Below are 23,844 nucleotides of genomic sequence, written 5' to 3'. Positions count from 1 at the left end.
TGTAACTCCTGTGAAAACATCCAGGCAGAGAGCAGCAAGGCTTGAGTGGTACATGACACACCCTAGAGTAACCTAAAACAGTTAGAGGCTTAAAATGTCTAAATCCTCTGCTAAAAATCAAATCTCTCAAAACTATGTAGGATTTGTTTTGTTTTCTGTTTGTTTGTATTAAGCTGAAGTTGCAAGCTTGCAGCTGAAATAAAAATAGTGCTGTTTTATTCTAAAAGTACGTTTTGTTGGTTTTGTCTTGTTTTGGGTTTTTTTTCCCTTTTAGGGTCTGGGTCGTTTGTGTGAGAGGTTCCCTGTTGTGGTTCATTCTGTCAATCCATCTTTGAGAGACTTTCTTGTGATACCTTCCCCAGTGCTTGTGAAACTTTACAAATATCACAGCCAGTATCACACAGGTAAAGGAAACAAGCCTATGCTCCAGAGGGATTGATGTCTTCTGTAGCTTTTTTGTACTTTTAGGTATTTTGTGATGATGTAACTGTAGGTGGAAATGGAGATGGAATTGTGCAAATTTTTTTGGAGGTGGGGAGAAGGGAAGCAAATGAAATTCTGGTAGAAGTGTGTGTCAAGGTAAGCAGTAGAACTGCTGTGTCTGTTCTGCTGACACTGAGCACTTCTGTCTTGAGTGAAACTTGCAGCCAGAGCCAGTGCATCATTATCCTCACAGTGAGGGAAAAGAAAGCACATACCCAGTTGGAACCTCCGTTGTTTCAAGTTGAGGCTGGTGTGTCTAATTCTTCTACAAAGGCCCTTCAGTCTGCCCTGTAGCCTACTTTGCAGTTTGGGAGGCAGCCACTGGGTCTGTGCAAAGCTGCCTCTTCTCCAGAGTGAACTGGGTCATGTTCCTCACATTCCCCATACACATCCTCTGCTCCAGCAGTGTGACTGTCTCTGCATTTGGCAGGTTTTTGTTGTTGTTTTTAAATTTTAAATATTTCCAGAAGAAAAATGTTTAATTCGAATCACTTGCTTATGCAAAAGCAGTGTTGTAATGCTAGAGCAAACCAGTAAAATAATAAGGAATAGTCAAATGCAGTAATGGCTTGTACAGCTCATGAAGTGGTGTTGATTTCTGTGCTCCTGTGTTGTTAGTAGGTGGGAATGACATCAAGATCAGTGTCACCAACGAGCATTCAGAGCCCACTCTAAATGTGATGCCTGGCAAGAAAGGGCAGCCATCCATGTACGAGCAGCTGCGTGACATTGCCATAGACAACATCTGCAGGTAGGAGATAAATGTAACTTCATGGCACCATGCTGGACACACGTGCCATTTCCCTGGCACCATGCTGGACACGTGTCATTTCCCTGGCAGAAGAGCGCTGTGCCCATTTAGAAGGTTCTGCTCTGTGCTGCCGTGAAGTCTTTGTACCTTGTTTGGTCGTGACTTCATTTTCCTTCAGGCATCTCTTGCTTCTGTTTATGTACTAACTGTAAAATAATAATTCAGTCTTATTGTTTTGCTTGCCTTGTCTGCTAGTCACCATTTTCAGTAGGTAGGTGTTTTTGCAGATATTCAGTAGGTTTTTTTTCGTTTTCAGCTTAGGTTATCACATGACTGAGCCTCCTGTAACAGAAGGATTGTCACACACTGGTGTGGGCAGTAATTATTCTTCCCTTTCAGACAGCTGCAGAGAGTTAGAGGGAAGACATAGGTGGTGACTAGAGACAAGGAATTGAAGTTTCAAAGCAGTGGATTCTGAATTTACCTTGTTTGCATATTCCCATCGTTATTGTTTCTGGAGAAAGCAGAAGTAGAAACTCGGCTCATTTTTAAATTGCATCTGCAGGATTGCATCCTTGGCAATCAGTTCTTACTCTGCAGTATAAGCCTGCTTCCCTTATAACAGATGGCATGCATTTACAGTAGTTAAAATGCTATGTTTTACTGATGCATTCTGTGTTTTCTGTCCATTGTTACTCCAGGTGCTTGAAAGCTGGCTCGACGATAGATTCAGTGATTGTTGAGGCCTTTCTTGCCAGTTTGTCCAACCGTCTGTACATCTCTCAGGAGAATGATAAGTAAGTTGTCAGTCAGTCATAAAACGAATTTTTCCTTCACTCAGTGAATCTTGGACTTATTCTAAGAGATAAGTACTGGCAGCATTATTTTAGAATTAAATGTCTCTGAGATTAATGGGCTTGTGCCTGGGGTCAGGATCTTCCCATGCCAAGTCTTTGCAGAGCTGAGCCTGTTTTCATACTGAGAGGTATGGATTCAGTTTTAGCTGATTGAGTCAGCAAATCTTTGGTGAATGTTAGCCAATTTAGAGTCCTCAGCTGAATGATGCTTTTTCTTCAAGCTTCAGCTGTCCTTTTTGGCGATACACATCTTGTCACTTGTGGCATTTTACTCTGCTTTTAAGAGACTCACCAACCAAGAAGTCTCATTCTGGAGGTCCTGTAGTAGCTGGTCTGACTGTCTTAGTATTTACCCATCATTTTTGCCTCTTTTCACTGTTGTTTTTAGAACAGTTTGTTCATGGGTTAGTGTAGCTTTCTTCAATAATGAGTTTGGGAGAGGTTATTTTTTTATTTTGAACATCAACTAGTGCAAGTATATCCTCTAATGTTGGGGGTGTATAGAGTAGCAGTATTAAGGCTATTAGTGATGTTTAAATTTATTATAGGAAGTGTTACCTATATGAAATGTAACTGAGATCTTGGTAGCTGTTGAAGTTCCATTTATCACATTGGGGTTTTTGATTGTTTTCCTAACAGGGAAGCTCATCTGATTCCTGACCACACAATCCGTGCTCTAGGGCACATTGCAGTGGCACTGAGGGACACCCCAAAAGTCATGGAACCCATCCTGCAGATCTTACAGCAGAAGTTTTGCCAGCCACCTTCTCATCTTGACATCCTCATCATTGATCAGCTCGGCTGTTTGGTCATCACTGGAAATGTAAGGACAGAACTGGCCCAGGGAATGCCAGTTCATGATCCCTTTCCTTTAGTTAAATGGAAATGTATTTTAGAAGGGGCATTTGCAGAAGGCTTTTGAGGCTTCTCTTCACTACAGGTAGACACTTGTACAGTCTTTGTGATATCAGAAAACAATAGCTGTGATAATGTGTAAAGTGCTGTCCCTGTAATGAAGATGAATCCCCATAGAAAATAAGTCTTAAAAAAAAGACTATAAAGCTCACCAAACTCAATGTTTTCAAAAGTTAAGTTTTTAAACTTGGCCTTTCACAAATAAGTGAAGAGTATTTTCTTTCTGTATCAGTAATTAACTTTCAAAGTCTTGTAGGTTCATACATTTAAAAGTATGTAAGATTGTCTTCTTCAGTCATACAAAGATTATCTGACTTTTTCCAAATGTCATTTGTGCCTCTGAACAAGCAATTAATTGCCAGAACTCAGAAGCCTGAAGAAATGGTTTCCATCAGAAAGGCAGAATTAAAGAACATAGTAAATTTTCCAAAATTCAATCAATTAAAAGCATTCACAAAAGCACTTGTACTGTTTGCTTCATGGAAGCTGAAACCATTGCTCAGGCCGTGGCTGCACACCTGTCTGAAGAACTCAGAGTATTTTACTCCGAGTAAATGAGTTTACTGAGAACTCAGAATATTTTACAGGGCTGTTCTTTAGAGGGATTGTATTCAATAAGCTTTACTTAGGGATTTGGTTTTGTTTTTTTGCAGCAATACATTTATGGTGAGGTGTGGAATCTATTTCAGCAGATCAGTGTTAAAGCAAGCTCAGTTGTTTACTCTGCCACTAAAGACTCTAAGGACCATGGATACAGGTAACTCTTAGCTGTGTCCCTTAAATGTGTGAAAACTTGATTAAATACCCTTTGTGCTGCTTTGGGGTTTTTCACTTTTTCCCACTTTTAAGTCTTATTACAAGGTTGTAAATTGTACTGTTCTTTGATGTTAAAAAGAAATACGTTAATTTAAAAAGAATAGCACTTCAAAATGCAGAGATTGCTGAAAATGCTTTTCACTGCAGGTAGCATTGATAATTTTTACCTCTGTAAGGAGTGAGTGTTTGTGAAAGATAATTGACATTGATGACTTAAATTATCTGTAATAACAGTAATTAATTACTAAATTACAGCAATTAATTACTAAATCTCTTAGCACAGAAAAGCTGAGAAGGTGGTTTGTTTTATTTTTAATGTGGTTTTGGTACTTGTTAGGCATTAAATGCAAACCATTAACAATTTAATTCTTTGTATGTAAGTCATGCATTGTTGTCCCCACTGGAAGTAAAGATTATCTCTGACTCTGTTGGTAGTTGGGGTAGGCTGGATACCTTTGAATGCACAACGGGAGCACTGAGAGGACTCTTGCTGTCAGTATATTTTAACAATGCAATCTCAGCTTCAACAGCTGATGTGAGTTCTGATCCTTCTGCTCAAGAGCTTTCCCAAAACAGAAGCACTGCCCTTGGGTGCTTCTTGTCTGCTACAGGGAAGTACTTTCCTTGTGGCCATGACAGCATCATAAATGGGACATCCTCCAAAGGCACAGCTTCAAAATAGTTTTGCACTTAAATACCAATTGCAATTCAACTGTCAGTGAAGTGATGGGCTGCTCATAAAAACAGCAAGAAAAAAACCTGTGTGCAAATATGTCAGTAGCTTTATTACAAGAGTCACTATCAGTATTATGAAGAAAACACTCAAAGTATAAAACCTGAGAAATTGCTGTTCATAACTGTTCTTTCTCCTCAGGCACTGCTCCTTAGCAGTCATTAACGCCCTGGCCAACATCGCTGCCAACATCCAGGTGGAGCACCTTGTGGATGAGCTGCTGATGAACCTGCTGGAGCTGTTTGTTCAGCTGGGGCTGGAAGGAAAGAGAGCGAGTGAGAGAGCAAGTGAGAAAGGACCAGCGCTGAAGGTCAGCCATGGTTGTGTTTTAGTTGTGTCCAGATGTGTTTTGTGTGGGTGGCACTGCTGAACACGCAGGGAGAAGCCACTGAGAGTGCAGTGTGAGTGCAGGTTGGGGTGCCTGACTGACCCATGTGGAGTGTCCCAGATAAAACAGGATAGCTGCATTTCACCTGAGACTGCCTGAACTGGAGTGTCAGAGGCAGAGCTGCAAAGAGAAACATGGAATGCCCTGGAATCAGTATGGGAGACAAAGTGCTGCACTGACTGAAAACTGCAATTCTGCAAACGGGGAAATGACAGATTTCAGATGGATTGAGCTAGGAGGCAGTGTTTCTTTAGTGTGAAGATCCTGAGAGCAGTTCTCACTAGAACATTCTACTCAATGCAGTGTACAAGTTATGAAAGGTATTTTGAAGATGGGGTTACTTCATTTTCAAGAAGAGATCAAGAGGGTAAAACACTGCACATGCTGTGCTCCCCAAACAAAAGCAGATTTTTCTTTGGTAGTTTGCCTATGTCTTGTCTTCTCAGCACACTAAAATTTGCTTGATAACCATTAAAATGTTCAGTGATTTATTTATTCTATTTTCAATGATTCAAAAGTGATTTCTCTGAGGAGAAGAAAATATATCTTATTTTTCTTTTGCTATTGCTGAGAGTTGGCATGGATATCCCCTGAGTATGCTGAGGAATGTGAGTCATTCCATCTTCTTTACTCTCAGTGCCATCTGTTATCATAAAGAGGCTTATAGTTCATTTTTTTAAACAAAGAATGCTACTAGAAAAGTGGATTTTCTACAGAAGCTGTGTAGTTCTGCTGGGTTATGGCTGTTGCAGTTACCTTGCATCTCTGCTCTGACTCTGAAGCAGTGGGTCACATGCAGTGGATTGTCCTGAAGTTAACAAAAAAAACAGGGTGACTTTTTCCAGTTGTCCCTACCCCTTAGAGTGTCTTCTAAAATGCTATTATTTTACTCTCTTCCAAAATATTTCAAGACCCATCTTTTGTTTTGCTTTATCTCGACTCTCCAGGAAAGATAACTGAAATTTGTTTTAGTTGGGTTGTGCCATTATTGTTTCATCTGAAGACTATTTGGCTTTGTTTCTCTGTTGCTCTCTTCTTTCCTTCTTTGTTCTTGCTTTTTTAATTGCTTCCTTTTGGTTTATTCCCCTTCATGCAAAGCTGTACCCTGTTAGCGTGTCTTCCCTGCCTCATCTGTGTGGGGCCAGCAGTCTCTGTCTTGTGAGGAGGGAGCTGGAGCATTCCCTCTTTCCCAAATCCAGTGTGGAGGGATTTGGGAGGTTGGGAGAGACTTTAGAGTGGTGTCTGTGCCATCACTGATCAGAAAAGCTGAGAAATGATGTGCTGTGCTCAGGGAATGTTGTCAATTCCTCAATACTCTATTTGACCAACAGCAAACACACTTGTGTAGCTGCAGTTTTCAAAGTCCTGAAAAGTCAAAGGAAATATGTATTTTCCTTATGCTTCTTATATTTCAATGGAAAAGGCTGCTCCTCCTGCTTAAATAAATACTTGAAAATGCTGTCTTTTTACAGGCTTGTTGTTTTTGGCTTCATTTTGATAGTAAAATGAAACTTCTGGTAAACACTTGATACTTGTTTGTGGCCACCCATTTAATATAATCATTTTTCTAGTAGCTATGGAATATTGACAGACTGTGTGCTGACAGGGGAAAAATCCCTTCAATAGTCCACAAGGAACACCTGAAAACTTTGTTAAAAGATTCCAGGGTGTGTTCAGTCCTGTGCATTTCATGGATGCTCTCTTGACCACCTTGTGCACATCTCTTTGCCAGATGCAGAGTTGTACTTGTAATATTTGATGCTTGAAATGTTTTTTAGCAAATACTTTAAAAATGTTTTTTGTAGGTGTTTTGAGCATTTTCTTTTTCTTCTCCAGGCCTCCAGTAGTGCAGGGAACCTGGGTGTGCTTATTCCTGTCATTGCTGTGGTGAGTATCCAATGGATGAGTTGTTGCAAACAATAATTTTTCTCACATTTATCAAGTACTGGTGTTATTTCAGTCAGGTTTGATTGACTGCTAGTGCAGAGGTTACCATCCAGGAGAATGCAGTGCTACTGTAAAATAATACACCTTGCTCTAAGTGGGGGAACCATTTGTTTAATATTGACAAATCTCTTGAAAATAAAGAATCTTTTGTGATTCAGGGTTAGATAGTTCCAAGCCATTAATTCAGGAGATTTTTGGGCTAAATAATACTGCAGGAAATATTACTTTGAATAGTGTTTGGCATGCAGTGTAATAAACAGCACATATCTGTGGCCTGAGAAGTGAAAAACAAAAATTAATAGAAACAGAGTGAAAAGTGAATCTTAGTTTGGCAGCAAAGTGAATTCTGCTTCTTAAAAGAAAAAAAAAATCATTGATAAAGAAGACACATTGACATGTGTCCCATGTCTTCTGAAATGAGAATGGACTGTGAGGCTGAAAGCATTTGAGGAAATGTGCAAGGACACTGATGTCCATGCCAGAGTCATTGATTCTGAAGCATATCTCTGTTCACTCTTGGATGTATTTTTTTCTGGGGAAAAAACATTTCTTTTAACAAAGTACAAGTGCTCATTCAGGAAAAAATTGTAGATCTAGATCTGCAACGGAAATTTTGATACGTTTGAGGCGTGTTACCAGGTCAGTAGGACTATTTGCCTAACTGCTGTAGCTTTTACTAAAAAAAAGTCAAATCTGAAAGATGCATAGACAAACTTCCTGCAGGACAAAAGGCATCATGCTGCTTGTTTCCCTCCTGAAGCTGAATTATTCTGTGGAACTTTTCCTGCACAGCTGGTGGGACAAAAGGGAAAAACGTGTCCCATGCTTGCAGTAAGGATGCCTGCTTGTGGCTTGTTCATACTGCACATCCATTAACAGGCAGGAGAAAAGTATTCATTTCATGCTCTGCCCCCTCAAACCTCTTCACTGAAGCTTGTCAAAGAGAAGTCTAAAATTAGCACTAATTGGAGATCAGAGGACTGTTCCTTTCCTTCCCATATCTCTTCCACTATTTTGTTCATCAGCCCTCTCCAAATTCAGCAGTGATCACAAGGACCAGTTCCTAACCTAAAAGAAATGTGTTTATAAATGTCTTGGATCGCTGTTATTCAGTAGTTGCTGAGTTTTTGCATGAGCCAGCTAGTCCTGCATTGAGATGTTCTAGTTCAGCATTTTTCAGCTGTCAGTGATGGTGAAAGCAGGACCATTCCTCGAATATTGAGAGAAGATTAGTGCTTATTAGAGACTTAATGTAACAGTTAAGGAAGTATTTTCCTGTTTCAAATTTTTATCAATGATGTATTTGTTCTGAATAGCTGGGGATAACTGCATTTTTCTTAACCAATGTGACCTTTAAATGCAGTCAGATAGGGCCAGAATCTGAAGCAAGAGTTAATGGTTACATTATGGTGGGTGAAGCAAATATTTGACTTTCTTGCACAATGTATGAAGATCGTGAGTTTTGAGCAGTAGCTGATTTGCTTTTCTGTTTGACCTCTTTGCCTTGAATAATTGTCTTTATTTAAGTCTCAAAAAATCTGTATTGCAGTTGCTCCAGCTCATTCAATCATTGATAAACTAATTAAACCTAGGGCATGAATATTTAAACTTTTGCATATGCTTTTCTGTGTTGTATATTGCTTTCCTTTTTGAATACAGATAAAACAATAAAATGTGTATATGAATGTTAATGATTTCTGTTATGCACTCCCAGTACTGAAATTGTCTATCCCGTGATGGACTTAAAAGACAGGAATAGGGGGAAACATCTGCATTTCCTGTTCAGTATCACCTCTTCATCATTACTCATCATCTAATATCAGTATTTCCTTGGCTGACAGGTTGAAAAGCTCAGTGTATGGAGCAGATAATTGGAGCAGATGTAAAATTCCAAACAGCAGTATATAAAAGCAAAATTGAGTCAACAAGTTAAACTTAATATTGGAAAAACACCTTTTTAAGAAAATTCATAATTCTTGACAGTTGGTTTAAAGGTTATTAGTGTGTTTTTGCTAACATAAGACAAACTTGTATATAGATAGATTGATACAGTATTTGATACTGCTAAAAATAATAAAAATACTCTCACTGGATTATGAGGCACGTTTTTTAAAGGTGTGATGTAAAGTCAGGTATGCAGAGGTATGTTCATTGTCTTTAATAATCTGAATGTACAGTGCAGCTCTGTTCCTTGTACCAGGTAGGCAGTGATATTCTACAGAGTGTGGGTAAATCTTCTCATTTTCAAGTGTGACACATTTGAACAGAATTTGTGTCTTTACTAGAACAATTCAGAAAGTTTGCAGTGACTTGAAAGGTTTAATCCATTAAATCAAGTATGGTGAGTGCACTGGAATATTAACAGAGTGATTGCTCTAAATGGCTTTTTTTCTAGAGAGGATTAGGTGATCCTGATCCAGTGAAAACAGCATTTTGCTGACTGCTTTTCCTCTAAAGGGTATTCTGAGGCTATTTATATCATTTACTAGGCTGGCCTAATTCTGATACCTCTTGTACCAATGAAGATCAGAGGAAATACTGAAGCAATGCAAGTTAGATCAGGCAGAAGCAGTGGGTCCCCTAGTATTTAATTCCTGCAAGACCTTTCTGTCTCCTCTTACTTGGAACACTGGTCCATGAGGTTCCTTGTTTGCATCAGTCTGGATGTTGATACACATTGTGTGCATTCACTGAACATGAAATGATGCAAGCAAAGGAAAGAATGGAGACATTTCATCTGTTTCAAGTTAAATTGTGTAAAATGCCCAGGAGAGACTTAAGTGTCTATGGCTGGTCAGGTATTCAGGATTTCCTGAGTCCTATTTATCATAAACAGACATCCTAGCACAAATTTAGACCTAAATTTGGAGACTCCAGATAGTCTAAATACTTTATTGATTACATTTTATACAGTGATGCAAAACACAAAGTGTAAGTTACTTTGTGATTATTTTTTTGCTAATAATACACTTGTATCAATACGTGGCACTAACCATTTTAAATTGCAGTCAAATTATCTACTGCTTTGAGTCCATTCACAAGAAACTACCTGTAGATAATATGTTTTCTTTTTATACCAGTGACTTTTGGATTGGGTAATATAACAATAAATTTTCCTTTATGATACTGGTATTTTAACATGTAATTAAACAGCCCATATATAACAGAGTGCTGGAGAATCTTCTCTGCTTTTAGGATGTGGCAGGGTTGGCAACTCTGCCCATGAACAGGAGGCAGCTGGTGCGGTGCTCGTAGATGAGGAACAGAAAGGGGCGGTCGACCACGAAGCGGATCTGGGTGGAGAGAGGCATGAACCCCACAGTGGTTATTGCTGCAGCCTCTGTGCCCTCCTCGTTCACTGTGATTGTGCCTTGGTGGTTGAACTGTTCAGGCAAACAAAACAGGAAAACAAATGAGAGGAATTGAGGCTCTGCTTAAGTACATGAATGCTCACAGCCTTCCCGCCCGGTGTCCCGCAGCCTTGCTGGTCAGCACCAAACGCCTTTGGGGTTTGTTCTGTGGAGAAGCCTGTTCCTGACTGACCACAACACTCTTAGGGCCTTTGACATCTCATTAAACAAGTGCTTCTTTATGTGAATAGACAAGGACAAACCCACAACCCTCCCTCCCATGTCCTCCAGAAAAGATGAGGGAAGTGTATTGTTTTAGCTTAGTGTGCAATATTATTACTGTGCTGCCGTGTTATTGGGGGACAGTTTAATCAGAGAGGAGGTGAAGTGAGGAGTAAATACCCTGTCAATGGTGATCTTCTCGTGTGATATCCCAGAGTAGTCGCCTTTTCCATTGAACAGTTCTTCTATTCCCATGGATCTCAGATAATCAATCAAGTTGTAAGTCTTCTCCAGCTTAAATTTAGGCATAACCACTTCTCTTGTTCTAGTAAAAATAAACATAAAAGGAAAATTCATTAAGCAGATGTGTATATGCACAACTCCTTTGCTTTACAGACCTGTCGTGGTTTGGATTTTTGCTGTCTTCAGCAAGCAGGACACAGATATACAGGACTGTACTTTTGCTTTCAGAACTTGAGCATCATGACTTTTTAAATGTGCTTTAAAAATTAATTACCCTGCGAAAACTGTTAGTTTGTTAATTTGATATTTCATTTATAATGATTTGCATTATTTTTGTGTGTAAGGTATGTGACTTTGAGCAGTTCAATGCATGCTTGTAATAAGGGTCGAGCTGTCAGATTTTCTGAAGTACTAAACTGGAGGTTTGTCACTTGTGTACAACAGAAGTAGGTTGAATTCCTGGATAGCACATCAAATCATCTCTTTTTATCAAGTTTGAAGACAGATACACCTAGCCTGTCATCTTCCTCAAGGGAGGCTTTATTATTTTTCCTCTCCCATAATTGTGATGTCTTTTGTTGATTATGGAATGTGTTCCTTTACACACAGCCCTGTTGAAATGCTCAGTGCTGAACTGAACATAGGCTGATGTCACCAAGATTACTGGTGCAGAATAATCTGTTCTTTTCACGGCCCTGTTTTTCCTTCTTGTTGTAAACTTTATCAGTAAGAATGTTTTCTTTAAATCTACATCATTAAATACTCAATAGAAAGAATTTTGAAACTTCATTACAATTTTCTACCTCAATCATCCTTGATTTCTTGATAGTATTTAAATTTTGAGAGATCACCGGTCCTGATTTTTAATTCAATACATCTGTTTTTTTGAGGTTTTGTTTAGGTTTCGTATTTTTTATCAAAATATATTACCCTCTGCACGCTTTCCTTACCCTCATCAGTCTCATCGAGAAAACAACAATAAAACTTTACCAAGATGTGCTTTTGAGCAGATACCTGTTTGTCATGCTCTTCTGCCACTTTTCTACCACCTGAGGCGTGATCTGCCTCTCGAGGGCTTTGATGCCAGCCAGTTTGTGTGGCAGCACCACCAGCATGCTGATGTTGCCCACGAAGGGCAGCTGCAGGACGCCGCAGTCCAGCTCGGGGTCGGCGGCGGCCAGGAAGGTGCCCTTGGTCTGCATCATGGGCACCTTCACCGTCTGCTTCTCGTTCAGCCGGAAACTCCGCTTCGAGGTCATCTCCACGGGAAACTTGTTCTCCCAAGTTCCTGCTCATGCAATGCAGAAGACAGAGAAAATATCCCCAAGGTGGCTGTTTAATGAAATGTTCCCAGAATAGGTTTACACTAAGCTTGAAGTCATGTGGGTTGGGAGTTACTGCAGGAGATTGTTGATTTTGGTGAAGTCTGAATTAGAAGACAGGTTTTAAAGTGACTTCAAAATTCCTGGCTTTCTAATTTAACATTTGTCTGATTTGTGTGTTCTGAATTACAAAAGCAGGTGAGCACAAACCAGAAATAAGAATGTGGTTATTTTGTATTATGTGTATTATTTTTCCCTATGAAAAAGCTAGAAATTTTAACAGATGCAAAATAACTTTTAGGGTTTGCCTCTAGCAGAACACCTGACCCAGCTGTATTTTCTGAGATGTGATACCTGAATCCAGTTCTGAAGGCACCTCTTTGGAGAACGTTAGTGGTGTGTTAAGCTGAGCAAGGGCTGGATTCATTTTCCCTGAGGTTGTAGAAGATGCTATGCTGAAGGCATTATGTTACCTTAATCCATTCAGAATGGTTCATTTTCTGTCTTAACCTGAAGAGTTGGGGTGTTCACTGCTTAATTCTATAATCCAGTTTGATGTGATAACAGGCTCCTGTGGATGTGCTGAAATCTGCCTGGTTTATGCCCAAATAATGCAGTCCAACACATTCTGCAGCCCAGAAAGCTTTGCCATCAGGGTTTGAAGCTTTTTGTGTGGAGATACTCTGGATACCAGAAATATTTATTGACTGTTTGAAAGAAGGTTTTTTAAATGCAGTGTTCTGCTGGTCTTTTTATAGAACTATGGCTCTGGAATAAACATCATTTCTTAAGGGGCAGACAGAGCTAGAAGATTATAGTGGAAATAGGGTTACCAGTATTTCCTGTAAAAACTCAGGAATTTAGGTCATCATTGGCAAGCAAGTATGTGAGGAATTTAACTGTGACTGTGTGGAGAACCTGCAATATAACTGTAGTTGGTTCCTTAGTCTGACTTTACCAAATTTAATGTGAAAAAGAAAAGAAAAGCCTTAAGTCCAACTTTCATTCTAATAGTTCCTACACATGTCAGGCTGATGGGGACCAGTTTAAGAAGCAATCAGACCGTGGTTAATAGTCTGAAAGGTATGGGGTATAAAATGGGTTATGCTGTTCCCAAACAAATAGTCCCATTTCCAAGGAAACCCCAGTATCTGGCTGTTTTTCAGGAGCAGAATTCCCAGGTGTAGGAGTCCAGCTGGCCAGGACATGGGGCTGCTGTGGGCTGGGGGAGCTTCAGCAGCACTGCCCTCCCCTGAGGGGTGGGAGACACCATCAGCTCTTCCTAGTGAAAGAGAGGAGCTGGGAAACATTTTTCCTGGATTCAGTTTTGCAGATGTGTTTGTCTTGGGGTAGAATACTGATCCCTAGCAGGAGCTGTGTGGCCAACTGGAACCAGCTGGCACTTTATGACTTTTGTGACTGTTTTGAATCTTCCCTCAAGATGTCTTTTGGATCCATCTGCAGTAGTAGATGTTGTCTCCATTGAATGACTCCTCTTTTGCATTTGTGACTGGAATCTCAGAAAAAAACAGGACATTTTGGACCTGTCAACATTTGTGGATTACCAAAACTGGCTAAAATAACCAGGTCCTACTTGATAGGAAGCTCATAAATGATTACTCAGAGCTGTGCAGAGTAGGGGGTAGGCTGGACATCTATACAAGATAAAATATGCTTGTTACCAACATAAATAGTTGCCAATAGTTTCTTGATGGTCTTTAAAGTAAAAGGAGCTTGAAACCTCACAGTGTTTGTCAAATATCCCACTACTCAGTCACTACTTGTACTGAGCATCTCTGTATATCTGAAAATGCTTGTAGGGTTCTTCGTTTTGAGGGCTTAACAGAACTTTCCTGCAGTGGTACAAACAGTGCAAATGGAAAAATGTGGACAAAACTTGGCATGTTAGAAGGAGTAGTGGGGAAATTAAGAAACCTAGGAGCAGAACTTGCTTATAAAAAGTTCAGTTCCACTCAAAGTAGAATTCTCAGGAGAGTGTAAGACAAAAGAATGAGAGCAGTAGAGAATTGATCTTTATTTTGAAGGTTAGAAATTACAGCCTTCAGCAGATGGCACCAAGGCAGTTTGGACTAACAGGACTTCATGGGCAGAAGAAAAACCCTAAAGTCTTCTTGATCTTGATGACTCAAGAGTTCCAATACCACGGCTGTCTATTTTTGTGGTGATTTTTTTATTTTGAAATGGCACAAGTATTTAATAATTTCAGAGTGAAACAAAACGTATTTCAATTTGAAAAGATATTTCAAATTTCACCAAATTATATTTTAAAAAATCGGTTTCACTTTGTATAGTCCTTTTCTTAGGATGGTTTAACAGGCAGTAAAGCCCTGTATTTAGTATGATATGATCATCAGGGATGTAGTCAAGGATACAAGTAAGTGCCTGTTGGATGGTACCTGGGAATAGATTATCTGGATTTTATGCTAATGATTGCTTCAGATCCTTTTAGGGATAAGTGGAATTATTCAAGGAAATAATTCCTTGCAAGTGAGTAGGAAAAGGTACATTTATGGGAATGTTGCTTCTGTAACCTGCTGAGATGGCAGGGGTAAGAGAGGCCTTTGTTTCCTGGAAGCAGGGATGTAACTGGGGAAAAATAAACTCCTTTATGAATTATGGAAAAGAGTATCTTGTACTTGCAAACCCTGTTACCCTTTTGGTCTAATCTGTCTTTCTTTACCCCTGTTTTAAGTCACCTTCATCTGATTTTCATCTGAAACAGTCAGTAAGAGATTTCTTTTTATCCTCAGTTCTTTTTTCATTGGCACCTCCCACCTCTTGCTCATTTAATATAATTTTAAAAGTTTGTTGAAAAACTAACAAACTTTCAACCTGAGGTAGGTAACTCATCTTGAAAATCTCACTACAGGCTCTTAGTTTAAATATAAAGACATTGAAAATAAGGGTTTATAATAAGAATATATTGTAGAGTCTTTAAGCCTCTTTACTAGCCCTTTTGTTCAGCCTTTACTAACACATGAAGGAGCCCATATCAGCAGACCATTCATGCTGAATTAACTGAAGTATTCCGTGTAGTGAATGTGTTTGGTTTTAAATGTAGAAGAACAGTGTTTGGTTATTCTCTTAGGTCCCCTGTATGGACTTGTTGACATGGCTCATGCTCTGATCATATTAAAAAATTGCTTCCTTCAAGCTGAAATTCTTTGTAGTCTTTTGTATGAGTTGTGAATACTTCAGAGATGTTAAGTGCTTTAACTGAAATCAACCTGTACCATTTCAGTGATGCCAGGACTGAATGTGACTAATGACTTGCATATGGATCTATAGCTCCCCATCTGGTACTTCTACAGAGCTTGTTCTTTCTGGGGCATAATGCATTCTGCATTCATATGTTGTTTTTCTGTCTCACTGTGAGTCATTAAGGTTTTGGCATTAAGTTCAAGCATTTGCTCTATGTGTACAATACCCACTAACTTCAGAGAATCGTTGTGCTACAGAAACAGACAAAAATGGGCTAATAATACAGATTCCTAATGAGGGGGTCAGTAGGTTTTTTGTAGTGTATATTAGACAAGTTCTGTGTGGGATTTCTAATGACATATGGCAGTGCATTGCAAACTGAGAAAATCCATCACTAAGATTGAAAGAACAGAGTCTTACCTTTAAAGTAAAGACAATTAAGAATCATCATCAGCGTTGTAGGGTTTATATTCACAAGAGCTTCCTTTATTAATCCCTTGGTCAGCTTCAAGATGCGTTCGTTGTTTTTGGCTATGAAGCTGGGATCTGAGAAATCAGCTGGTTGGGCATCAGCAAAGTAGTATGTTTTCATATTGTTTTTGAAATCATTGAGAACAGAAAAGTCTTTATGAATGTAAAGGTCGTTTACAGACCTCAGTGTGTAGCCAAAGTTGCGCCTGAAGAGCCGATGGGTGAGTTTGCGGAAGAGGTTGTGAACGGTCATGAGCTCGTATTTGCTGCTGGCATTAATGAAGTCTTGGAAGCCAAGCACAGATAACACCTCTTGCTGGGTTTGGTCCTTCAGACCCAGGGAAATCATAGCCATTGCAGTGGAAATACCCACAGGAGCCATGATGATATTGTCTGAGGAGCTGGCCTTGTCTGCCACGCTGCGGTAAAGGTTGAAGCCAAAGTTTGCGTTGAGGATATTGAGGCGCTGGATTCTGGTTTTGCCGTGGAATAGTTCAAGGATATTTCCTTGCTGGACTTCAGAAACCATGTGTGGGGCAGCATCAATAATGTCACTGTAGTCATCTTCACTCATTATCTTGTCAAAGTCCAGATAGTCTTCCTCCTCCTCCTCTTCCGGAATCAAGTCATTAGTGATAGTGTTTTCTCTGTGGAACTCCAGTGGTAGATTTGGCATGTAAGTCCCATTTTCATGTGGCTGTGCACCTTTAAGGCTTTCAAAATGCTCAGTGACGTCCTTGACTCCGCAAAGTGTGGAGGTTATGATGAGAGCCAGGGCAAGCAATTGAAATAGGAACTTCATTCTAACAGGTGAACGCCTGGAAGACAACGCAGTTGAGAGAGTCAAGGGTAATTGAATTTTAGTTATCTGTTCCCCAGTTTTAGGTCCATGCTGATTTCTGTTGCAGCAGCAGATCTATAGTTACCTTATTCGACAGCTCTGGTTTTTAGTGGAACAGATGTCAATTAGATGGATAAGTCTGTTTTACTGGTAATTGGTTTTGCTTACACAATGCCTCCAGCCTGCCAAACAATTGGTTGGCCTCCTCCCATACAAATAGTCATTACTGGCATATTTCAACAGTTCCAAACTCATTACCCAGAATATGTGGGACTCTTTATTTTAAACTGTTACACTTAAACTGTGCACTAACTTTGTGAGTAGTGTGTGCTGAAAATACAATGGGAAGTTAAGTTTGAAGATTTGAGCTCTTGGTAGGAGGAAGAGAGACTCCTGATCCAGTCCCCTGCAGGAGCATACCAGAAGGCTGAGATGTACTGAAAAATTGGAAAAACAAACATCCTGTAGCTACAACAAAAATGGAAGTTTTGTGGGAGTATTTTGGGAAAGCAAGGCAGCAATCTGGTGAATAAAGGCAATCTAGGCACGTAGAAAGATGTGTGTTTGCACTGAGTACCATTAGTGGGACTGCAGTGGGGGAAGTGTTGGGCATAAATGTCTGTCCTGGCCTGCTCATGGCCCTGCTCGGGTTACTCAATGTCTGAGCACCCTTTCTGCAGCTCTCTGTCCTCATCTACCACGTTTGTAATGGATTGGCTTGATTCTGCTTTTGGCTCAGTTACGTTTTGTTTCACTTTTGTGCAGCACTGCAGAACTCACAGTGCTCTCTGTTTTCTTCGTGATGTGAGGTCTCTATGAGCTCCCTTCAGAACTTTGTTTCTCTAGGCTTACTGTGATCCCAGTTCTGGATTTGTAACCTCACCTCTTTTCTTTGAGATTACATTTAACTACAAACTGCATTTTTCTAAGGGAAACTTAATAAATCTTTTAATCTACTGAGTATTGGACTGTTACATTTTAAAATTATTTTTAAAATCAGGAATTTTCTTCAGTATATATTTGGAGAGAATCTATCAGACTTACTCAGCTGTAAAACTCTCTACCAAGAAGCAGGCCTTAGAGACTTTTTACCATAATATCTGGTGTAGTAATTAAAGTGATCTTAAAAAGATATGAAAAAGTGTAATTCCCTCCTGACAGTCAGAGATCAAAATGTAGGTGTTCAATAGATCTGTCAGCTGAAACTGAATGGGTGTCTGAATGCCTTGGGTTTTGCTGCAACTTAACTATAAAGGTATTTCATGAATTTATAAACTTAATCTCAATTGGTACACTTTCTTGAGTAAAAAGACAGTTATTTACAATATGATATGGGACAAAGTACTGAATACAGTTAAAAATCTTAAGATATTTATTAAAATGCTTTTTTAAATTAGGAAAAAGCTGTTCTGTAAAGTATAAAGGTTCACATACCTGTACCTGTTCACTGACCTGTATATCTGTGAGTAAAACCTTGAAGGAAAATATTTTCAAACATGTTGTAACAGGATTGAAATAACTGAGCTGGCAGATCAGTTTTTGAAACTCCCCCAGACTAATTTGCTTTAAATCCTAAAACCATTTAAGGTGATCCTCCCATATAAAAGAATACATTGTTTTGCAAAAATGAAGGATCCAAATAAGATGCTTATGAAATTGTGTTACACTGTGAGTGAACATCTCCAGTCAGTCTTTTTCTTATTGTTTCTCCATAAATTCATTAGTTTTTTCCCCGCCCCCAGAAGTCAGGCCCTTAGGGCTGAGATACTCTTTCCAGTAACCATTGATAAACATTTTCTGCTCTTGGCACAGCAGAATTTGCTGTCTGTATTCCCAGCTTTACATTCTCGTCTTCACCAAAGTTCAGTTATTGCTCAGCTGCACTTACACAGGCAAAACATCCCCCTTCTCTGCAATATGTATGTCTGTGGTGAGATCTACCCAAAATAACAGAGAGGTAAATGAAGCTTACCTTTAAGCCACTGTACAGGGAGGATGTGTTGAAAAGCTCAAGTAAAGGCAGGGTTTAAATCTGAACTTTGACGCTGGTTTTTTGTGTATCTCCCAAAGTAAACATTCTCTAAACCAAACACTGCTAAACTTACTTCGTCAGCCAAAATCCCTCCCTTGCCTAGTGATCTCTGCTGAATTCTCTGTTGTTTGTTGAACTGCTTTTATAGCTTTGCAGGTACTTGTTCCCTTTTGAGGAAGGTCTTTGAGCAAAAATGGGTGTATGTAAAGTTTCAAAGTCAAGCACGAACATAAACTTGACTGTTAATGACAGGAAAAGCCATGTAGCTGCTTTTTGTACTGAAATGGGGGATGGGGGAGCATCTTAGTGCAAATGTGTTTGAGGCCTCTGTGGTTGTGATGGGGTTTCTTCAGCTGCTGTGTATTGGTGCAAAGATTTCCATTGCACAAACAGCTTTTTACCATACTGCTGTTCACCAGCTTAAACTCAAACTGATTTTATTATAATAGAGATATTTTTTCATGCTGTTCCTTTTTAAATGACTAATCTCCCTCATGATTTACAAACGCATCCAAAGCTGGCTTTATGTAAGGTTTCACTGAAGTAATGCTGGCTCTCAGAGAGAATTATTGTGGTTAGAGAAAACTTCTTCAAGCTAGATTAGAATGTAACACTTTGTTAATAAAGTTTACAGTAGTAATATACGGTCATGTTGAATAAAGCTTGTGGTTTAATGGGCAATTTCTTTTACTTCTTGCACACTGCCTGTGCTTTAACTCTTTCTAGGATAACACAGTATGATCTTTGTTACATAAATTTATCTAAAATTGTATCACATATTGGCCGAGAGGATATACTGCTCCTCTGGTGGTTGCAGCTGTTTGTGCAAAAAATATCAGAGAATTTTAATAAATGTGTTGAAAATAATGCTCTTTTACTGGCTTGTTTAGATAGTAAATTCCTCAGAACTGATGTCATTCTGTGCGTGGGTGCAAACAATGAAAGATCCCCAACTGGTGCCTCAATGTATTTCCACCAAGTTGATAAACAATAGCAACCAGAAGTGTTTTTGACTGATATTTATTTAGTTTGGAGTTCCTTTACACTGAAGCAAAGCTGCGTGGCATTGTCCTCAGCACAGTTTAAAGGACCATGCAGTCTCTTCCTCCCTGCAGTGGACAGTGTACTAATATTATGTATTCTCAGAGGTTACTGTATCAGCATGGTATTATTCCTATGTAAAACAAAGGAAATTTTTACTTTAGGCATCTCAAAGTTAGCCTTTCAGCTCTCCAAAAAGAGAATTCCATCAGTATAAAAATAGCAGTACAGTACTAGTTTTCATAGAATATTACCTTTGTAAATTATAGTAAAGAGGGTACATGAATTGATTTCTTAGTGTGGAATTAAGTTATTCTAACTCGCCCATTTTCTAATGTTAAATTTAATTTTTTGCTAGCTCACTAGGCGCTTGCCACCCATCAAGGAAGCCAAGCCCAGGCTGCAGAAGCTGTTCCGCGATTTCTGGTTGTACTCGGTGCTGATGGGGTTTGCTGTGGAAGGATCAGGTACTCTGCATTCTAAGAGAACAGCATTGCTGCTCACTTTTAAACTTTTGATGAGTCTATATAAGCTCTGTGCAAACCATTCCCAGTAGCTGGAAAAAAATTACAGGCATAAAGACACTTCAAAGCAAACAGCTTTGAATGACATGACAGTTCTCAGGTGGGATTTCCTTAAATCTTTGCAGTTTTGTTATCAGATTCAGCATAGTACCACCTGTACTTAATTTCATTCCTAAGTTAATAGCCTTACTTATGGGTTTTGATAGCCAGATTACTGAAATGGAAGACAAGGCACATGGGGTACAATGGTAATTAAGTAGAGACTTCACCTAAACATACTAAATTTGGACCATTGGTCACGTGTGCTGAGTGTCTGTGCTTAAGAGCATGAAAAATCCGCCCTGGAAGTACTGCAGAGCTTGGTAATGCAAGTAACTTTGTGAAACTTGACTTTTTTTAATCCCTCATTCCACCTTCCTCTTTCTACTTCTGTTCCAGGTCTTTGGCCAGAAGAGTGGTATGAAGGTGTGTGTGAAATTGCCACCAAGTCTCCATTGCTCACATTTCCCAGCAAAGAGCCACTCCGCTCTGTCCTGCAGTACAATTCTGCCATGAAGAATGACACCGTGACTTCTGTAGGAATTAATTTCTTTGTTACCTCCTTCCAAAATGTCTGCAGTGTTAAATGATGTGGAACCTGTGATGTATTGAAATAGCACAACACCTCTGCAGCCTGCCTGCTATTAGTGAAAAGCAGCTGTTTTACACTTTCCTTCTGACATCAGGGGGCATAAATGACTTGGGGTCAGTTTTGTAGAGTGTTAACACAAGTGTTCAGAGAGGTGGCTACACCGCCTTGATCAGGTGTAGAAACCAAGACTTTGTGGAGATTGAAGCCTCTTAGAGCTTTTTAATCCATTTTGTATCCAACAAAACTTGCACTGATTAGAAAACAAAAATCAACCAAGTTTGAAAGGAAACAACACATTCAAGCTTTTAAAGAAATGTTAAGTTTGCTCTGGCTTGATACTGTACTTGATATTATTCTCTCTCCCTAGCATTTAGAGGATAGATTTTGCAGGACAGATTTTGCTCAAGGACTCTTTTGGCTTATGAAATGCAGAAATGTGCATTGTGCCTAGGTACACAGTTCTGTGACACCAAAGAGTGTCACAAGCCCGTGAAGCTTCAGGAGCTGGACAGTGCTGATGTTGGTCGAACTCGAATGCATTTAGTGTAGGACTTGTATTTCTTCATGGGTATAACTGCATGGGAATTAGCAATTATTTCTGCCAGAAGCTTGATTCCAGGTTTAATTCTGTTCTGCATTTGAAGCATTGTGACTTGCTGAGTTAGGGGAGGTTGGTCTGAGTCTGCAGGCAGAGGCATCCTTACAGGTTGTGTGTGAATGCTGGAACGTTAACAGATAGCTGCATGCATGTTTGAGGACAAACTAACACAGGACTCCCACTTCAGATAACTTCATGTATTCATTTCTAGGCTGAACTAAATGAATTACGGAGTACCATAATCAATCTCTTGGATCCTCCTCCAGAAGTGTCAGCCTTGATCAATAAGTTGGACTTTGCCATGTCTACCTATCTCCTTTCTGTTTACCGCCTAGAGTATATGAGGTATATGTTTATCTATATTGAGTTTTTTCACTTATGAAACAGCAAAAAAACCACCCTAAAACAAAACAATCAGTAAATCCCTGAAACAAACAAAATCTAAAATAAACAAAACCTGAAACAAATAAACAAAACCCCAAACATCCTAACTTACAAAACTCTCCTTCCCTAGGGTACTGCGTTCAACGGACCAAGATCGCTTCCAAGTCATGTTTTGCTATTTTGAAGATAAAGCAATTCAGAAAGACAAATCTGGTAAGATTTACCTGTCTAGGTTTGCTCTCAGCTTGAGATATGAGGAAATTATCTCCAGGCCTGCAAAGCAGAAACAAATCAAGCAGCTACATAACAAAATGAATCATGTTCACCAGATTGCTGCTGCTTTATTCTTGCCAAGAACACTGGTTTTGTTTTGAAACAAGTTCAATATTGGCTGAGTAAACATAAACACTTTTTAACTGTTAAGCCTGGTTTATAAAACAAATGTAATTTTGTCAATGAAACCTGTCACTTCTCTCCATTCCTCAGGCATGATGCAGTGTGTGATAGCTGTTGCTGATAAGGTGTTTGAAGCTTTCCTGACAATGATGGCTGATAAAGTAGGTTACCTGGAAACTAAAATTTTGAATTTGTGTAAATGTTCTCATTTCAGTTTATGAAAGTGAGTTTATCTGTTCCTTTAAGAGCTTCGTACTTCTCTCTGGCATGTTTTTTAGCCTAAAACCAAGGAGAATGAAGAAGAGCTGGAGAGACATGCTCAGTTCTTGCTTGTGAATTTCAACCACATTCACAAGAGGATCAGGAGAGTTGCAGACAAATACTTATCTGGACTGGTAGACAAGTGAGTATAGATTTCATGTTTCTCTTTTCACAATGACTGTTTAGTGGTTGTTTAGGCACTTGGTGACACTGGTCAAGTGGATTTCTTGGCTGCTACTTCTGCTGAAACATCTCCTCGAGAAATTATATTCAGTGGTATTTTTAGCCTGAGCTCTGAAACCCCTGGTTAAAATGTGGGGCTGTTGAGTGTTGCCATGGGTGGAGCAAAGCAAAGTGCCCACGGTAGGGATGCAGTCTCAGCTCCTGTGCAATAGCTCTCCTCAGCTTCTGGCCCTGGATAAAGTGAGCCTGCCCTGAGCCATGGCAGGCTTTGTGGCTTCTGTTGAGCATGAGCTCCCCTAGGGATGTGTAAAGGTGGCTCTTTAAGCAGCTCCCTTGATAAAAGAATGGTCTTCCTCAGCTCTCCATGGTTATCGTGTTTCTGATTCTTTCCTGCACCAGATTTCCTCACTTGCTGTGGAGTGGAACTGTGCTCAAGACTATGCTAGATATTCTGCAGACATTGTCTCTGTCCCTTAGTGCAGTAAGTGCTTTTCTTTCCTAGAACTCTTTTTTCTTTTTGCTTTGTTCTGCATTTATTTGATAATTAATTAAGTTTGTAATTTGGTTTTCCTTTTGCTAAGATTGATAAAATCTTGATTTTAAATTCTGTGAAGCAAGAATTATCTTTGCAACCCTATTTCATAAGCAGTAAAACTAGTGCTAAAAAGTTGTTGTCAGATGTGGTTTATAATTGTTGAAATGTCTCATTTGAAATAAAAATGCAGTGGTATTTTTCTGGTTTGTGGTTTGTTTGGTCTTCTATGCAATATGGTTTTCAGATTGTATTCTCTACAGTGTGTGTATGTGTATCCATATTTCTTGAATCTGTCACATGCTAGAATTTTTGAAGATGGAAATGCTTTAAAGAATTTTCTTTTTATTCTGAATGGAGGAGAGTGCTTTGGATTTTTGAGATTATTTTGTCTAACAATCAATCTGGAATACAAACAGTTTCTTTTAGAGCTGTTCAAATTGAGAGCAAATGTTAGCAAAAAAGGTTTGGTAATCAGGCTTCTTGTTTGCTACCTGTTGTGTTAATGTCAGGTGATGATGAATTTTGCCTTACTGAGAGTTGATACTGGTTTCTGTTTAGGACATTCACAAGGACCAACCCTACTATGATATTCCTGATGCTCCCTACAGAATAACAGTCCCTGACACGCATGAAGCCAGAGAGGTGGGTGGCCCTCCTTGATTTATCAAAGAATGAAATAATGCCTGCTTTGAGAGCTT

General features: G+C 39.3%; 2 protein-coding genes across 4 annotated transcripts in view; one reads left to right on the top strand and one right to left on the bottom strand.

Annotated features, from left to right (window-relative positions):
- The window catches only part of PI4KA (phosphatidylinositol 4-kinase alpha), a 53,771-nt gene that overhangs the window by 12,032 nt on the left and 17,895 nt on the right, over positions 1–23,844 (top strand). Inside the window, exons 13-27 of one of the 2 annotated variants that reach the window (XM_063415503.1) lie at positions 275–404; positions 1,105–1,234; positions 1,936–2,031; positions 2,731–2,914; positions 3,660–3,763; positions 4,697–4,865; positions 6,780–6,830; positions 19,993–20,101; positions 20,597–20,733; positions 21,599–21,732; positions 21,902–21,984; positions 22,258–22,328; positions 22,446–22,570; positions 23,011–23,092; positions 23,705–23,788. In XM_063415503.1, coding sequence (XP_063271573.1) covers positions 275–404; positions 1,105–1,234; positions 1,936–2,031; positions 2,731–2,914; positions 3,660–3,763; positions 4,697–4,865; positions 6,780–6,830; positions 19,993–20,101; positions 20,597–20,733; positions 21,599–21,732; positions 21,902–21,984; positions 22,258–22,328; positions 22,446–22,570; positions 23,011–23,092; positions 23,705–23,788 — 1,689 coding nt within the window. Of the gene's footprint in view, positions 1–274; positions 405–1,101; positions 1,235–1,935; positions 2,032–2,730; positions 2,915–3,659; positions 3,764–4,696; positions 4,866–6,779; positions 6,831–19,992; positions 20,102–20,596; positions 20,734–21,598; positions 21,733–21,901; positions 21,985–22,257; positions 22,329–22,445; positions 22,571–23,010; positions 23,093–23,704; positions 23,789–23,844 lie in introns of both variants that reach the window. The other variant, XM_063415502.1, reaches the window with a different exon arrangement.
- SERPIND1 (serpin family D member 1) lies at positions 9,767–22,110 on the bottom strand. Of its 2 annotated transcripts, none has more exons than XM_063415505.1 (5): positions 21,996–22,110; positions 15,670–16,538; positions 11,720–11,993; positions 10,643–10,787; positions 9,767–10,273 (listed from the first exon to the last, which is right to left on the bottom strand). In XM_063415505.1, exons 2-5 carry the CDS (start codon positions 16,520–16,522, stop codon positions 10,082–10,084), a joined length of 1,464 nt encoding a protein of 487 aa, XP_063271575.1. In that variant the 5' UTR covers positions 16,523–16,538; positions 21,996–22,110; the 3' UTR covers positions 9,767–10,081. The 2 variants fall into 2 exon arrangements, with proteins under 2 accessions (XP_063271575.1, XP_063271574.1); XM_063415504.1 differs by lacking the exon at positions 21,996–22,110 and adding an exon at positions 18,534–18,697.

Source organism: Prinia subflava, chromosome 19 (genome assembly GCF_021018805.1).
Source record: "Prinia subflava isolate CZ2003 ecotype Zambia chromosome 19, Cam_Psub_1.2, whole genome shotgun sequence".
Classification (NCBI taxonomy): Eukaryota; Metazoa; Chordata; class Aves; order Passeriformes; family Cisticolidae; genus Prinia; species Prinia subflava.
The sequence above is the reverse complement of the archived record's forward strand: the minus strand, read 5'-3'. Positions and strand labels throughout refer to the sequence as shown.

Excerpts from the sequence above, each read along its gene's own strand:
- SERPIND1 (XM_063415505.1), bottom strand. The coding sequence starts at position 16,522 with ATGAAGTTCCTATTTCAATTGCTTGCCCTGGCTCTCATCATAACCTCC. Across the intron at positions 10,788-11,719 it reads CAGAAGAGCATGACAAACAG|AACAAGAGAAGTGGTTATGC; the intron begins GTATCTGCTCAA and ends TATTTTTACTAG. Across the intron at positions 10,274-10,642 it reads AGAAGATCACCATTGACAGG|TTCAACCACCAAGGCACAAT; the intron begins GTATTTACTCCT and ends TTGCCTGAACAG.